General features: G+C 38.1%; 1 protein-coding gene across 1 annotated transcript; it reads left to right on the top strand.

Annotated features, from left to right (window-relative positions):
- The first annotated feature begins 14,834 nt into the window (after nt 1–14,834).
- Nucleotides 14,835–15,868, top strand: LOC148720903 (trace amine-associated receptor 9-like). Its single transcript, XM_088737700.1, has one exon. The coding sequence runs from the start codon at nt 14,897–14,899 to the stop codon at nt 15,866–15,868; it is 972 nt and encodes a 323-aa protein (XP_088593826.1). The 5' UTR covers nt 14,835–14,896.
- The last annotated feature ends 1,666 nt before the right edge of the window (nt 15,869–17,534 follow it).

Here is a 17,534-nt window from a genome sequence, read left to right as displayed (position 1 = left end):
AAGTTAAACAATTTCCACCTTTTTTTGCTTCCCTAGGGAAATTGCTTGATTTTGACGCTTTATTGCTCAACGCGCTGGTTAATATTTACTCTCGTCGTCTTGAGGTAAATGAAATTCAATCATCGTGTGGCGCTTTAACAATTCGTAATTCAAACCGTCGTGATCAAGGGAGAATTTAGAGAACTGCACCATTAGAATATTATAAACGACGTTCATTTTGAATATTCTAACCAAGATTGTAAAATTGCAAAAAGTATATGGTTTGGTAGGTTAACATCCTGTCACGGTTTTGTTTAAGATTTTAGTCTGGGGATACAAAAAGGAGAAAAATAGGCTACAAAACTTTTTTCATTGCAAATTTAATTCAAAGTTGACATCTGTGACAAAACTTTGAATTTCAGTTATTTGATGTATTCGGAGATTGTCACGAAATTAATGTTTCCTCGGACGATCTCTTGCTTTGACAAAGTAAAGTACCCAGCTTGAACTTTTTATTTTCAGTTCGCTGAGGCTGATCATGTGTCAAGTCTGAACTTCACACAGATCTTTAGTTTAGTATCGAATGCAATAAAGGAAGAACATCTCCACTTAATAATCGGCCCGTAAATGACAATTTATCCCAATCTACCACTTAATTCATCTCTTATAAAGGGTGACAAGAAAGAGTTTCCTTATGGTATTGTCAAACAGAAATATAGCCGATGTCTTTGTTTTTGCCAACAATAATTCTTTTTAGCTAAACTCTACTAATTGAGAAGAAAAAGCTTGTCTCGGCCCACTCGTAACTGTTTAGAAGTTCAGCTGCAGTTGCTATTCGGAATAATCAAAGAGAATTTAAAAGGAGTAAAAATTTCCTGGATAAACTCCTAAACCGTATTGAAGAATTGCATGATATACTGCATCTTTTAAGCAACAGATTCACGCACTCGTTTGGTTTGTCCATCAGCTAGTTCCCCGTCGATTAATATAATAACAGATTTAAAGTAAAAAAAAAACTATAGGCTTAAAAGAAAAGTAACTATAGAACGAGTACAAAATGAATGATTTGGTATTCGATAAAGCCTAGACTCAAAACGAGGTCGGATCTGTCATGACTAACTGATGTCTCCTAAATTTTGAGTTTTAACAATTATTCATTGGTCTGTGTGCGATAGGAAGCATGCGGTAATTTTACAGTCGAGCTTGAAAGACTGGTAAGAGTTGGTAATAGGCGGAGCAGTACGCAACTTAATATTCACAAGTGATGATAAAATTAAAAAAACTAGAATGAAAAGAATTGTTCATCGAGTCTTGAAAGGTTATGACCACCCATCCCTTCATTTCCATCTCCATCAATAAACTATCATGTTTAATTCAATATTGGATAACAACTTTCACGGCGAAAAGAGAATTGTCAATCGCTCAAGAGAATCGCAACAAGACTTCAATCTCTTGCCACATAAAAGAAAACTTCCTTCATACCAAAATATTCGCTTCAAATTATCCGGATGAAATGATCCAGGTAAAGAGGGACTTTAGGGAGAATACTTTCAAAAGTAATTGGTGTCACCCTTTTAAAATAAAGGTTATTATTATTATTATTATTATTATTATTATTATCTGTTCAGTGCACTGTAAAAACTGAAGCAGGTGTCTATAATCTCCTTTTATTGCTATTTCATTCGTGAGGCACCTGATGGGGTCCGGAAAAAATTAATCAGTTTTTGAAAGAACGGAAAATTTCCGAACACATTTTGAATGAATAAAGGCTGGTGAGGTGGTCTTTATTTGGCTAAATTTAAATAAGTGAGGTTTAAGCGATCGCGGCTTGGTGTCTGCAGTTTACACAAATATTTCTCCTTGCAATCACAAATACACGACAAGAAAAAGAAAACAGATAATGTTGACAACAAATTTCACTAGAGGTGGAAAGTAGACGAAAACAACACAAGAACTCCTATGCTGCCCCACCCACCCCACCCCCTTTAGAAGCTGGACTTAAACAAGAATCAGTTTTTATCACAGCAGTTAACATTCTCCTCTTCCCAACAGCATTTCTTGGAAATTCTCTTATCATTGTTGCCGTTCACAAGGTATCTTCCCTCCGTCAGCCGTCCAAACTCTTAGCGACGAGACAGTAGTTAGAACATACCGGTTCTAGGACAATAGCGTATCCACACTTGAAAATTAGAGGGAAATGTATGGGAAAATGTGCAAAACTGTGTTCACTAGAAATTGAAATGAAGTATTTTAAATATAAGCTGGCATCTCTGATTACAATTTCAATAGTTTGATGCTTTCGAGTTTCCAGTTTTTTTCTCAGACCAAGTGAAATCGTCAGCTTTTATTTTTCTTTATTTCTATTTTACCGAGGTTGATAATGATCAGTCAAGTTTAAAGTTCATGCAGATGATATGGACATTTCAAAAGCACCCTATCAAATTAAGAGAGATGGTTTGTGGCTCTTCTAATAAATGATACGATAGATGTCTCTATATCTGGCTTGCCTTTTATTGCTAATTCATACCATTTAGGGTATGAAAAAAGTAACTTTTTTAACACGGTAGACAGTTTCCGGAGACATTTTAAATGCCAATTTTACAATCGAGCTCCAAAGACAAAAAAAAAAAAAATGATAATAAACTAGAAGGAAATAAATTGTTCATCGAGTCAGCGATACGATTGGAAAACGCATCCCTTTATTTTCCATCTCTATCAATTAATTGTCATGTTTACCCCTTCTATGGCGGGAGAACTTCGACAAGAATTAGTTTCTCTTGCAGCAGTTAACATTCTCCTCTCCATCACAGCGTTTCTTGGCAATTTTCTTATCCTTGTTGCTCTTTACAAAGAATCTTCCCTTCATCCGCCGTCCAAACTCTTGTATCGTTGTCTGGCAACAACTGATCTGTTGGTTGGTCTTGTGGCCCAACCTCTCCAAGGTGCCTATTGGGTGGCTGTGGTTCAGGAACACTGGAGTCTTTGTCGATACGCATTCGACTCAGCCTACATCACAGCCTATGCATTATGTGGAGTGTCTTTGATGACGATGACGGCCATAAGCGTGGACAGGCTTCTCGTTCTGCTGTTGGGGCTGAGATACAGAGAAATTGTAACTTTGAAGCGCACATACATCATCGTAGCTACCTTTTGGATTGTATCTGGTGTATTTTCTTTATGCTTCATATTAGCTTACGTGCAGTCATTTGGTATGGCACTTTTATTATACCATCTTGCCTTGTTATTTCATTGGCCTAGTATATAAAAATTTTTCGAGGTCTCATTCATCATCAGGCTCAAGTACAAGATCATGTCCAACTCCAATTGAGCCAACCAAATGCACTGAACATGGCACGATACAAAAAGGCAGTGTACAGTGCACTATGGGTGCAAGTAGCATTAGTGGTTTGTTATGCACCATCCATTATAGTGGCAATAGTAATCGCTTGCAGTAAAACGTATTCATTATACTTAGCAGTCATAAGGGGAGTAGCAGGTGTCTTAATTTTCTTTAACTCGACTTTAAACCCGCTTCTTTACTGCTTGAAGATCAGTGAAGTAAGACAAGCGGTGAAGCAGACAATCAGACAAGCACTTTGTTGTCCGTGGAGTTAGATCCTCCTCGAGTTTATTTATTTAATCACTTTCACCAGTGTGGTGAGGGTCGCACAACAGAGCGAGGCTCCAAATTAAGTGCGCCCTGTATCCCACCCACCCCACCCCAAGGGAGGACATCCATCACACAGTAATCTCGTGTGTGGGAAATTAACGTCTCCTACCCCAACCCGGCAGGAGACGGGACCTCCATTTATTCGTCCCTCTCCGAGAAGACTAGAATATCTAACCATTTCTTGATGTTATAGAAAGGTAGCAAATTCTTCTCAATTATTTTAAGACCCTGAGTGTTGGTCCGGCCGGGGCTCGAACCCTCGACCTCCCGCACAACAGTCCAGCGCTCTATCCATTGAGCTAACCGGGAGGCGGTAATATTCGTATGAGTACTCTCAAAGCTGAAAGTCATAAAGTCACGATTACTATATAAGAACGTTCGTCAAAAATGTGTATAGATAGGAAATATTAAGAAGTTTAAATGGTATTGTTTTTTCGGAGGTTTTTACATAGTCTGTTATGAATATTTTATATTTATTGTTTTTTTTAATTCGTTGTGAATATTTTCCTTAATTTATGTTTTTTTATGCTGATTTATGTCAATCCCCGAACAATACTATTGATTTCTGTGGCGCAAAGCCTTGTAAGGCTCTTTAATTTTTAATCGAGTAATCATAAAAACAGAATGGCTTGTCGAGTTCACTAAATAACTCTTTTTGACGGAAACAACTGAAAGAAGTGCAATAGAAGCACTAACCATATATCTTTTCAAGAGTATTTTCCATGCTAGCCACCAATAGAAGAGTATTTTCCGTGCTAGCCACCAATAATTATGAATACGGGAAGGGATAACTGAAGAAAGAAATGCATGCGTTTTACTTTCATGTTTTATCTTCTTTCAGCACTAGAAAAGTATTGAATAAAACTTTACAGGGAAGTTTGAGAGAGTTTTTTAAATTCAAAGTTTTTTTCCTAACTTAAAGAAAGAGGCTTGTTATTGACGCCATATTGCCAAACGAGTTGCATTGGTCGACTTTCAGTCTGTAATTTGTTTTGTTATCAGAAAAATGTCCGTAATGTTTATGAATATGTAAATATGGTACCGTTGCTTGTGTGTATTAACAACCCTAAGGAATAAAATTGACTATAAACGGTTTTTTTTTTTAAGTTTTCCTCAGTTTCGGATCGATCTATTTCCTAAAATTACATGGTTACGGCCAGTCTAGGATGGTCTCCCTGCTTATGGTGGATGCGAAGTAAGCTGAATTAGTCACTGTCGAATTAGAGTGACCTGTTGAAGGAGACAGGGTGTTGGAAATGTGGGCGGACAGGTCAAATTAGACGCATGACACGGTAGTTCTTAACGGTACGTAGTCCTTGTGGATCTTCGGTAAACCTCAGATTCTAAGCGGCTGTTTGTGTCGAGGTCTGATCTTGTTGTAAACGGCCTCTGTTAGATGTTCAAGGCTAGCAGCTTCTCGGACAACTACCTGGCCAAGCGGTCTGTCGGGTCTTTGTTGAGGAACGGCTAGGGTGCGTTCTCATTGAAGTTGGACATCTTTAGCGTGGTAAGTGTTGGTATTCATGACTACGCTAGCGCGCCCTTCGTCGGCTGGGAGAACCATGATGGAATCGTCCTCTTTTAAGTCTTTAAGGGCGTCTCACGGTTCCTTAGTGATGTTAGGCACTGGTAACTTAGCCCGTTGAACGACGTTATTGACACCTCTTCAGAGCGCATTTCAGAGCACGCCCACAACACCACACATCAACCGCTTTGAATGGGGTTAAGTTTATTGATCGTGATTCTCACTGGTACACTCGCACGGTCAAGGAGGCTATTCACATAAGACTTCATCCTAACAAACTCAACAGCGACAGTGGAATAGAAATTTCTAAAGCGTGGATGACCACAATAAAAAAAAAACAACAACAACAGGAGAGCCGTATGACAGCGGACTGCCGAGAGAGCAGCGAGGAACGAAACGCGCCAATCACAGCTATGGAATACCAACCAAGCACAGGCAAGCATTACACTTTATAAGAAAATCCGAAACCAGTGGACCTCATATTGCTTATCGCCTGTTGAAGACTGCATATTGCTTATCGCCCGATGAGGACTGCATATTGCTTATCGCCTGATAAAGACTGCATATTGCTTATCGCCTGATGAAGACTGCATATTGCTTATCGCCTGATGAAGACTGCATATTGCTTATCGCCCGATGAAGATTGCTTGCTTATCGCCTGATGAAGACTTCATATAGCCTATCGCCCGATGAAGTGTGCATATTGCTTATCGCCCGATGAAGTCTGCATACTGCTTATCGCCCGATGAAGACTGCATATTGCTTATCGCCTGATGAAGACTGCATATTACCTATCGCCTGATGAAGACTAGCAGTATGCAGTCAAAACGTCGCGATCCACATCATAAGTGACTATTTCGTGAGACAAACAATAATACTTAATTATCAAGAATTATATAAATTTCGATTCCACGTTGATGAATGACATGATGAATTTAATGTTGAGTTGAGAACCTTTTTCCATTTTCAGTTTGCCGAGGCGGATAATGATTACAGTATGAGCCTCTCACAAATAATATGGCACTAAATGCGCTCCCTTGCATCTAAAGTTGATCCAGGTAAAGAGTTTGTTTGTCGCGCTATAAGAAGAGTAATATTCAAGCTGTTTCTTAATGTTATTGCATACCTAATGTAATGACTATTTCAAGGAATAAAATGACTTTTTTAACACAACAGAGGCCTTTTGAATAAGGAAGTCTCTCTGTGATTATGGTTGAAAAAATGAAGACTTCGCTTATCGTTTCTATTTGACAGAACTACACTCATAAAACTCGCATATAATTGATCACCAGACCTGCGACAAAGAAAAGCAAAAGCAGAATATTGGCGACAGCAGATTTCACAGGAGGTGGAATACAAACAAAAACATATTTAGAACTCAGTTCTATGCACCCCTATTTCGATGGTAGACGACAAAGGTAGCTGATTTCTTTCTCAGCAGTCCAAATTTTCCTTTTCATCACAGCATTTATTGGCAATAGTTCTTATCCTTGTTGCTCTTCACTTAAAATCTTCCCTTTATCCACCAACCAAACTCCTGTATCATTATGTGGCAACAACTGATCTGTTGGTTGGTTGGTTGGAAGATTACAATTTGTTGGTCAAGGATGGGAACAAACTAATTGAGAATGTGGAAGAAACGACAGAAAATTGTTTAAACAACAAACATATGAAATATGTTGGATCGTGCACATATACGATAAGAGAATTGTTTGTTCTCGTAATTTTTTCTCTTCTTTTGCTTTATTCTAGTTTTTTGGATAAGAAACGGAGGTAAAAGAGCCACGAGTCGTGTTGTTCATGGCCTCAAACTTATTCACGAGCCAAGTAACTCGTACTGAAGCGTTGATAATGAGTGCCTGCCCGTGGGCTAAGTTAAGAGGGATTGTTTGTCGCGCATAGAAAACAATAACAATGTTCAACAGGTGCTTTTATATATTTGTCTCAGATTCCTTTTTCATACGGGTGTACCTGACAAGTTAAAGCGAAAATTTCTCTTACGTTTATCAAACAAGTAAACGATGATGAGGGAGTCTTCATATGATTATTTAACAGGAATTAAGCTTTTAGTGATCGTCACCGTTGTCAGCTGTTTAGAAAAAATATATCTCGTTGCAATCACAGATAACCTCATTCCGAGAAAAAGGAAACGAATACAGAATAATGTCGACGACAAATTTCATTGGAGGTGGAACACAAATCAAGACCTGAGTTGTTGTCCCTCTCCGGCTGATGGGCTTAAGCAAAAATTTATCATTTCTTTTCTAACAATCTACATTCTCCTCTCCATCACAGCATTTCTTGGAAATTCTCTCATCCTCGCTGCCCTTCACAAAGAATCTTCCCTTTATCCGCCGTCCAAACTCTTGTATCGCTGTCTAGCAACAACTGATCTGTTGGTTGGTCTTGTTACCAAAACTCTCTTTGCTATATTTTGGATGTCCGTGGAATCTTTGTCAATACGCATTTGACTTATTCATCCTCACAGGCTCTGCATTAGTTGATATAAGGAACACAGAGTCCCTGGGGTTATTTAAACGTAAGATCAATGACATTTTTAAAGTCTAACGCACGGCATTCACGGAAAACAGCTTTAGTGTTATAGTATGTAGTTTTAATTTTAAATATCTTAGCGTATGTGATATGTATTTTTATAGGCTGATGAATTGATCGTGTCTAAATAAAGATTACAATGAAATTATCTTTGATGATGCTGACGGCCGTTAGCGTGGACAGACTTCTCACCATGTTGTTGGGGCTGAGATACAGACAAATTGTAACCTTGAGGCGCACATACATCATCGTAGCTACCTTTTGGACTGTATCTAGTGTCCCTGCTTTATCCTACACGTTAGATTACAGCATAATCATTTGGTATTTCCGTATGTTAATACCATCTTGCCTTGTTATTTCAGTAGCCTCGTGTATAAAAATTTTTCAGGGTCTCAGTCATCATCAGGCACAAGCACAAGATCATGTCCAACAACAGCCAAGCCAACCAAATGCACTGAACATGGCGCGATACAAAAAGGCAGTGTACAGTGCACTGTGCTTGCAGTTAGCATTGGCAGTTTGTTATGCACCATTGTTCATGGTGGCAATTGTAATCGCTGAAAATAAAACATATTCATCACACTTAGTAGTATTAAGGGAAATAGCAGGTGTCTTAGTTTACTTTAACTCGACGTTAAACACGTTTCTTTACTGCTGGTAGATTAGTGAAGTAAGACAAGCAGTGAAGCAGACAATCAGACGAGAACTTTGCTGTCCATGGAATTAGGTCCTCTTCGACCCATATATACTGAGTACTTTTAAAGCTAAAAGTAATTACACAGCTATTGTATAGAAATCCCAGTCAAATATGTTATTAGATAGGAAGAAATAAGAAACTCAAATAATATTGTTTTTCGAGGTTTCTACAGAGTCTGTTGTGAAAATTTTATCTCTTACTTTATGTTATTTGCGTTGTGAGTATTTCCCCTGTTAATTTATGTCTTTATATTGATTAAAGTCAATCATTGAAAAATACTATTGACTTCTGTTACACAAAGCCCTGTGGGACTCTCACTTCTAATTGAGTAATAATTGAAACAACTGAAAATGGCTTGGTGTGTGCACTGAATACCGTTTTTGAGGGAAACAACCGAAAGAAAGGCAATGGAAACACTGACCATATCTTTTTAAGAGTATTTTTCGTGCTAGCTATCAATGATCATGAACACGACAAAGCATAATTATAGAAAGATAGCCATACCTTTTTCTTTTATGTTTAATCTTCTTTTAGCAATATAAAAGTATTGGATAAACCTTCAAAAAGTAGTTTAATTAAGAGAGCATTTTAATTTCAAAGTTTTTTCCTAACTTAAAGGAGGCGGCTTGTTATTGACGCCATACTGCCAAACGAGTTGCGTTGGTTGACATAGAGTCTCGAGTTTGTTTCGTTATCAGAAAAGTTTCCGTGATGCTTATGAATATATAAAAATGGTTTCGTTGCTTGTATATGTTAACAAACTTTAAGAATGTGTATGAAATAAAATTGAATGTAATCGGTTGTTTTAGAGTTTGTTTTTTTTTCAATTTTTTGATTTCCTGAAATTACATGTTAACGACGAAAAAGGAATTCAAATGAGGAGTAAAGTCATCTTTAAAAGTTATTTGATTTAAAGGGTTGCTATATATCCAGCAGGTCGCTCATTTAGTTTCTAAATGTTCTTAAGTTGAAGCACCCAGGAAGTTTGGAGAGATCGAAAGATGTGTAAGAGTTACTAAAGACGTAACCAAAAGTGAGCATAGTTTCTTAACTGACAAATTTATCCATTTCTTCATTTCACTTCTCGATCAATGGATTATTATGTCAACCTTAGCATTATAATAAAAACTTCATTATCAGAGGACAGCTGCTAATCGCTCATGAGAATTACGACATGAAGAATTCAGTCACCTGCCTTATACATGAAAGCTTGTTTGATACCAAAATAATTTACTTGTATTTTTGCGGACCAGACGTTGAAAGCGAAGAATTTGTATAACTAAGTTATAATAGGCTAACTTTGGCTTATTAAATTCCAGGGCAGTCACTAAGAACTTGTTGGCGAAAGGAGAACAAATAGAGAATGCAAACGAAAGAAACGGCAGAAAATCGTTTGTTCGCGTCATTTTTTAGCTCTTTTCTTTTGTTCTAGTTTTGTCGGAGAGGAAACGGAGGTAAAAGAACCACAACATGTTACTAATTACACTTGAATAAAGGCTGATAGTTTCGAAAGAAACTGTTTGGGGCTGCGTCGGTGGGAGTAACGAAATAATTTGGATATATCAACAAAGTTGAAATGGTAAATTGGCCACCGCAATGATTACAAAAGCTGACGTTTCAAACGTTAGCCCTTCGTCATTCGCTCCGACGAAGGGCTAACGCCCGAAACGTCAGCTTTTGTAATCATTACGGTGGCCAATTTACCATTTCAACTTTGTTGATATATCCAAACTACTAATTACACTGTTGAATTCGAATATCTGAGAAAAAGTTTGCGTGTGTGGCGATACATCAATTTCAAATCGTCATATGCATTCGAAATTCCTCGATTGATTGACATGGGTTGGATATCCTTAACTTAAATCTTCTTTATTTTCAGCTTGCTTAGGCTGATAATGATTCAAGCCTTAACTTTACACAAATGATATGGACATTTGATTGACACCCTATCAATGAAACTAGGTCAGCTTGCGAGCAGGTCCTTATTACTAGCATTGCGGCACGTCGCTCTTTTACCCACGAGTCGTGTTGCTCAAGGCCTCAAACTTATCATTCACGAGCCAGGTAACTCGTGCTGAAGCGTTGATAATGAGTACCTGCTCGTGGGCTAGGTTCAAAGGGATTATGTTACAGGTGTTTTTATATATTTGCTTCATATTCCAATTTTATACGGGGTGTACCTGACAAGTTAAAGCAACTGCTTCTCTGACATTTTTCAAACGAATTAAAAATGATGAGGAAGTTATATGATTATTACGTACGAAGTAATGTTTCAGTGATCGTCGTCGTTGTGTAGCTGCTTAGATGAATTATTTCTCGTTGCAATCATAGATAACCTCAGTCTAAGAAAAAGGACGCGAATACAGAATAATGTCGACATATTTCAAAGGAACACAGACCAAGACATTTCAGGAACTGTATTGTTCCCCCTCTCTGGTTGGTGAGCTTCAACAAGAATTTAAAATTTCTTTCCTAATAATCTACATTCTCCTCTCCATCACAGCATTTCTTGGCAATTCTCTTATCCTTGTTGCCCTTCACAAAGAGTCTTCCCTTGGTCCGCCGTCAAAACTCTTGTATCGTTGTCTGGCAACAACTGATCTCTTGGTTGGTCTTGTTGCCCAGCCTTTCGTTGCTAGTTTTTGGCTTTCTGTGACTCAGGAACAATGGAATCTTTGTCGATACGCATTTGAAGCCACCTTCTTCACAAGCTATGCATTATGTGGAGTTTCTTTGACTACAGTGACGGCCGTAAGCGTGGATAGACTTCTCGCCCTGCTGTTGGGGCTAAGATACAGACAAATTATAACTTTGAAGCGCACATTCATCATTGCAGCTAGCGTTTGGATTGTATCTACAGTCGCTGCTTTATGCTACACGTTAGATTACCGTATACCTATTCTGTATTTCTTTATATTAATACCATCTTGCCTTGTTATTTCAGTCGCCTCGTATATAAACATTTCTCGGGGTCTCAGTCGTCATCAAGCCCAAGGACGAGATCATGTTCAACAACAGCCGAGCCAACCAAATGCACTGAACATGGCGCGATACAAAAAGACAGTGTACAGTGCATTGTGGGTACAGTTAGCATTAGTAGTTTGTTATGCACCATACTTTATAGTGACAATTGTAGTCGCTTGTAGTAAAACGTATTCATCACACTTGGTAGGCATAAGGGAGTAGCAGGTGTCTTAGTTTACTTGAACTGGACATTAAACCCGTTCCTTTACTGCTGGAAGATAAGTGAAGTAAGACAAGCTGTGAAGCAGACGATCAGACAAGCACTTTGCTGTCCATGGAGTTAGGTCCTCCTCGAGTTGTTTATAGTACTTTTAAAGCTAAAAGTGATTACAATATTATTGTAAGAAAACGCCTATTAAATATGATATTAGATAGGGAAGAAATCAAAAGCTCAAATAATATTATATTTCGAGGATAAGTAACTTATTCTGTTGTGGATAGTATATCGTTAATCTATGTTTTTTTGTGTTGTGAATATTTTCCCCGCTAATTTATGTTTTTTATGTTGATTAATATCAATCACAGGCCCTGTGGAGCTCCCACTTTTAATTGAGTATTCATTAAATGGCTTGTTGTGTGCACTAAATAGTTTTTTTTTTTACGGAAACAGTGTAAAGAAAAGCAATGAAACACCAACCATATCTCTTCAAGACTATTTTTAGTGCTAGCTAGCTACCAATGTTCATGAATACGGCAAGGCATAATCGAAAAAGATATGCGTGCATTTTACTTTCGTGTTTAACCTTTTTTTATTAATGGAAAATTATTGGATAAAACTTCAAAGAGTAGTTTAAAAGAGTCTTTTAAATTCAGCGTTTTTTCTTGACTCAAAGAAAGAGGCTTCTTATAGACGCCATATTGCCAAACGAGTTGCATTTGTCGACGTTTAGTCTCGAATTTGTTTTGTTGTCCCAGAAAAATTTCCGTAATGCTTATGAATATGTAAAGATGGTTCCGTTGCTTGTGTATGTTCTCAAACTTTAATAATGCGTGTGAAATGAAATTGACCATAACCGGTTGATTTAGTTTCTTTAGTTCTAGCTTGCTGAGGCTGATAACGATTCAAACCTCAACTTTACACAAATGATATGGACATTTGATTGACACCCTGTCAATAAACTAGGTCAGCTTGCGAGCTAGTCCTCGTTATGAGCATAGCGGCACGTCACTCCTTTGCCCACGAGTCGTGTTGCTCAAGGCCTCAAACTTATCATTTACGAGCCAAGTAACTCGTACTGAAGCGTCGATAATGGGCCAGTGGGCTAAGTTAAAAGGGATTGTATGTCGCACACAGAAAACAGTAATTACGTTACAGGTGTTTTTATATATTTGCTTCATATTCCAATTTTATACGGAGTGTACCTGGCAAGTTAAAGCGACGATTTCCCTGCCATTTTGAAACGAATAAACAATGATGAGGAAGTTATACGATTGTTACGTAGGAAGTAATGTTTCACTGATCGTCGTCGTTGTCTAGTTGTTTAGATGAAATATTCCTCGTTGAAATCACAGCTAACCTCAGTTTGAGAAAAAAGAGGCGACTACAGAATAATGTCGACAACAAATCTCCCTGGAGGTTGAACACAGACCAAGACATTTCAAGAACTGTATTCTTCCACCTCTTTGGTTGGTGGGCTTCAACAACAATTTAAAATTTCTTTCCTCACAGTCTACATTCTCCTCTCCATCACAGCATTTCTTGGCATTTCTCTTATCCTCGTTGCCCTTCCAAAAGAATCTTCCCTCCATCCGCTGTCCAAACTCTTGTATTGTTGTCTGACAACAACTGATCTGTTGGTTGGTCTTGTTACCTAGCCTTTCGTAGCTAGTTTTTGGCATTCTGTGACTCAGGAACAATGGAATCTTTGTCGATACGCATTTGAAGCCTCCTCCCTCACAGGCTGTGCATTATGTGGAGTGTCTTTGATGGCGATGACGGCCGTAAGCGTGGACAGACTTCTCGCCCTGCTGTTGGGGTTGAGATACAGACAAATTATAACTTTGAAGCGCACATTCATCATTGCAGCTAGTATTTGGATTGTATCTAGAGTCGCTGCTTTATGCTACACATTAGGTTACCGTATACCCATTCAGTATTTCTCTATATTAATACCATCTTGCCTTGTTAATTCAGTCGACTCGTATATAAACATTTTTCAGGGTTTCAGTTGTCATCAGGCCCAAGTACGAGATTATATCGAACAACAGCCGAGCCAACTAAATAAACTGAACATGGCGGGATGCAAAAAGACAGTGTGCAGTGCATTGTGGGTGCAGTTAGCATTAGTAGTTTGTTATACACCATACTTTATAGTGACAATTGTAGTCGCTTGTAGTAAAACCTATTCATCACACTTGGTAGTCATAAGGGGAGTAGCAGGTGTCTTACGTTACTTTAACTCGACGTTAAACCGGTTCCTTTACTGTTGGAAAATAAGTGAAGTAAGACAAGCTGTGAAGCAGACAATCAGACAAGCACTTTGCTGTCCATGGAGTTAGGTCCTCCTAGACTTATATATAGTACTTTTAAAGCTGAAAATGATTACACAATTATTACATGAAAACGCCCATGAAATATGTTATCAGATAGGAAGAAATAAAAAGCTCAAATAATATTGTTGTTCGAGGTCTGTATTGGATAAAACTTCAAAGAGTAGTTTAAAAGAGTCTTTTAAACTCAGCGCTTTTTCTTGACTCAAAGAAAGAGGCCTCTTATAGATGCCATATTGCCAAACGAGTTGCATTTGTTGACGTTTAGTCTCGAATTTGTTTTGTTGTCCCAGAAAAATCTCCGTAATGCTTATGAATATGTAAAGATGGTTCTGTCGCTTGTGTATGTTAACAAACTTTAATAATGTGTGTGAAATGAAATTGACCATAACTGGTTGTTTCAGTTTCTTTATTTCTAGCTTGTTGATGCTGATAACGATTCAAGCCTCAACTTTACACAAATGATATGGACATTTGATTGACACCCAGTCAATAAAACTGGGTCAGCTTACGAGCTAGTCCTCGTTATTAGCATATGCGTTATGTGGAGTGTCTTTGATGACGATAACAGCCATAAGCGTGGACAGACTTCTCGCCCTGCTGTTGGGGCTGAGATAGAGACAAATCGTAACTTTGAAGCGCACATACATCATCGTAGCTACGTTTTGGATTGTATCTAATGTCACTCTTTTATCCTACACATTAGATTACCATATAGCCAGTTGGTATGGCCATATAGTTCAAAGTTCAAGGAAAAAAATATTCTCTTTACGTTGACAAAATAGACAATATCCCGATGCAGTGTAAGTAAATAAACGCTGGTAGAGAAGTCTTATTTGATGATTATCAAGGACGTCATTAAGGTCTCAGTGATCGTCGCCCAGCATGTGCTGTTCAACAAAAATATATTAGTACAATCACAGATAACCTATAAAAAGAGGGTAACAAATACCGAATAATGTCCACAAAAAATTTCAGTGGGGGTGGAACGCAGACGAAAACACTGGAAGAACTGATGTGCTCCCCCTCTTTCGTGAGTGGGCTTCATGAAGAGTCAATTTCCCTCTCAACAGTTAACATTCTCCTCTCCGTCACGGCAATTGTTGGAAATTCTCTCATCCTTGTTGCCCTTCACAAGGAGTCTTCCCTTCATCCGCCGTCCAAACTCTTGTATCGTTGTCTGGCAACCACGGATCTGTTGGTTGGCCTTGTAGCCCAGCCTCTCATGGCTTCTTGTTGGATGTTTATAGCTCACAAACACTGGTCTCCTTGTACATACGCAAGGGACGCAACCTCCATATCAGGCTATGCATTATCTGGAGTGTCTTTGTTGACAATGGCGGCCATAAGCGTGGACAGACTTCTCGCCCTGTTGCTAGGGCTGAGATACAGACAAACTGTAACTTTGAAGCGAGCATATATCATTGTAGCTACCTTTTGGGTTTTATCTCTTGTCGCCGGTTTAAGCGCCAGTTTTGATCTCCCTTTAACCTTGTTGTACGGGTACATAAGTATACCACTTTGCCTTTTTATTTCACTGGCCTCGAACTCAAAAATATTTCTCACTCTCAAGCATCATCAGACACAAGTACAGGATCATGCTCAACAACAGACGAGCCAACCAAATGCACTGAACATGGCGCGATACCAAAAAGCAGTTTACAGTGCACTGTGGGTGCAGCTGGCACTTTTTGTTTGTTATTTGCGACATGTTTTGGTGGAAATTGTGATCAGCCAAAGAAAAACATATTCAACACACTTACTCATCATAAGAGGTTTAGCATCTCCCTTAGTTTTTTTTAACTCAACGTTAAATCCTTTCCTTTACTGCTGGAAAATAAATGAAGTGAGACAAGCAGTGAAGCAAACTATCAAAGAAGTATCTAGCTTTCCATCGAGTAAGTGCCTCCCCAAACATTGCCCTTATTAATATCTTCTGAGCAGAATTATAAAGTCTCGATGATTATTTAAGAACTCTAGCCAGATATGTGAACGGATGGGAAGACATAGGAAGCTCAATAAAATTGAACATGGTCTGTTTTTTTTTGTTTTGTTTTTTTTGGCACGAAGACAATTGAAGGGAAGGAAACGGAAACACCATCTATATCTTTTTAAAGGAGTATTTTGTGCCACCACAATTCATCATGAATAGAACAAGTCATCATCGAAGGAAATATATACATGCATTATACTCTCATGTTTATTCTCCATGTTTATTTTTCACGTTTGTTGCTGGTGCAACTGTGAACTAACTCCAAGTTGTTTTGATTGTATTTTTATCATTTCCAAGCGATTTACTGTCCCTAACTTTCATTTGCTATCTTTTAATTAGTTGAAATAAGTATTTTTAGAGTTTAGAATTGACAACAATACAGAGAGGGTATTTCCGCATCATTCACAACCCTAGAAAATGAAAGCAGATCTAAATATACTCCTTTTTTAAATTCATTTCAATAAAGTGATAAAAGGGAGTTTTCTTACTATATTGTCAAACAATAGTATGGCGGATGTCGTCTTTGTTTGCCAAGGAAAAAACTTTCATTGAAGTCAGATTAAATTTTATCTACTGGAATCAATACCTGACTGCGACCAATATGCTATTGTTTAGTTCCAAAGCTGCAGTCTTTTGTTCTGAGCAATTATAAAGTCAATTTCCGGGAGAGAACCCTAATTCAATAATCATGAAGGGATTTATGCAGTTTTGTCTGTCAGTCATCCCGGTGTCTGTAAGAAAAGCAATGGAGTAAAAATAAAAAAATAAAGTGGCATGCTATGAAAATGATATGAATAATTTAGTTTTTGATGACACTCCAGACTATAAGCGAAGCCGATAGTGTCTAGTCGAGCTGATTTGTCTTCATTTTTGACAATATAGATTCTATGATAGGTTCCTGCCTCGGTGTGCGGTTATAAAGATAGGAAGTACGCGAGAAGTTTGGGGAGCAGAAAGGAAGTGTTGTACAAGCTCAACGCCTAGCCGAGGTAACTATGGGTTCCCCAGGAGTATGAGATAGAATAAAATAAATTGTCAATCAAGTGTTAATAGCCTTTTTCTGACTACCTTTCATCTCCGATCTCGATTGATGGACTATTTTGCGCCTGCTTGTACTGTTCCCACCTAGCAATATTATTTTTGCCCGCAGCTTTCTTTTTTAAAATAATTTCGTTTGTGAATTCTACGCATCAGCACTTGTGAAATCCATTGGGAGCATCCTTAAGGTCTTCCATGCGTCCCACATCTGACCCTAAGCCAATTAAATCCCATGGTTTTCGTACAAGGTCATGTAGAAATTGGTCGATATTAAGATTCTTAAAACTGCGAGTTTCAATAGAGCAATGCGAATCAGCACGTTCATAGCGTATCTTTATCGTCATAAACACAAGTGAATGATCGCTAATGCAACGATGAACGACACAGAATTAAATATTTTTTGGGATTATTACTTATAGAAAGATAAATCAATGTTCGTCATATCGATGTAATCCTAGTTGGTTCAGAAATCATTTGACTCAATCCGTGAACATCAAATATGTTCATTAAATGCGGCGACGTGTGGTTGTTTGACCGCTCGTGCAACATGTCACAATTCAGGCCA

This window comes from Stylophora pistillata, chromosome 11 (assembly GCF_964205215.1).
Source record: "Stylophora pistillata chromosome 11, jaStyPist1.2, whole genome shotgun sequence".
NCBI lineage: Eukaryota > Metazoa > Cnidaria > Anthozoa > Scleractinia > Pocilloporidae > Stylophora > Stylophora pistillata.
The sequence above is the reverse complement of the archived record's forward strand: the minus strand, read 5'-3'. Positions and strand labels throughout refer to the sequence as shown.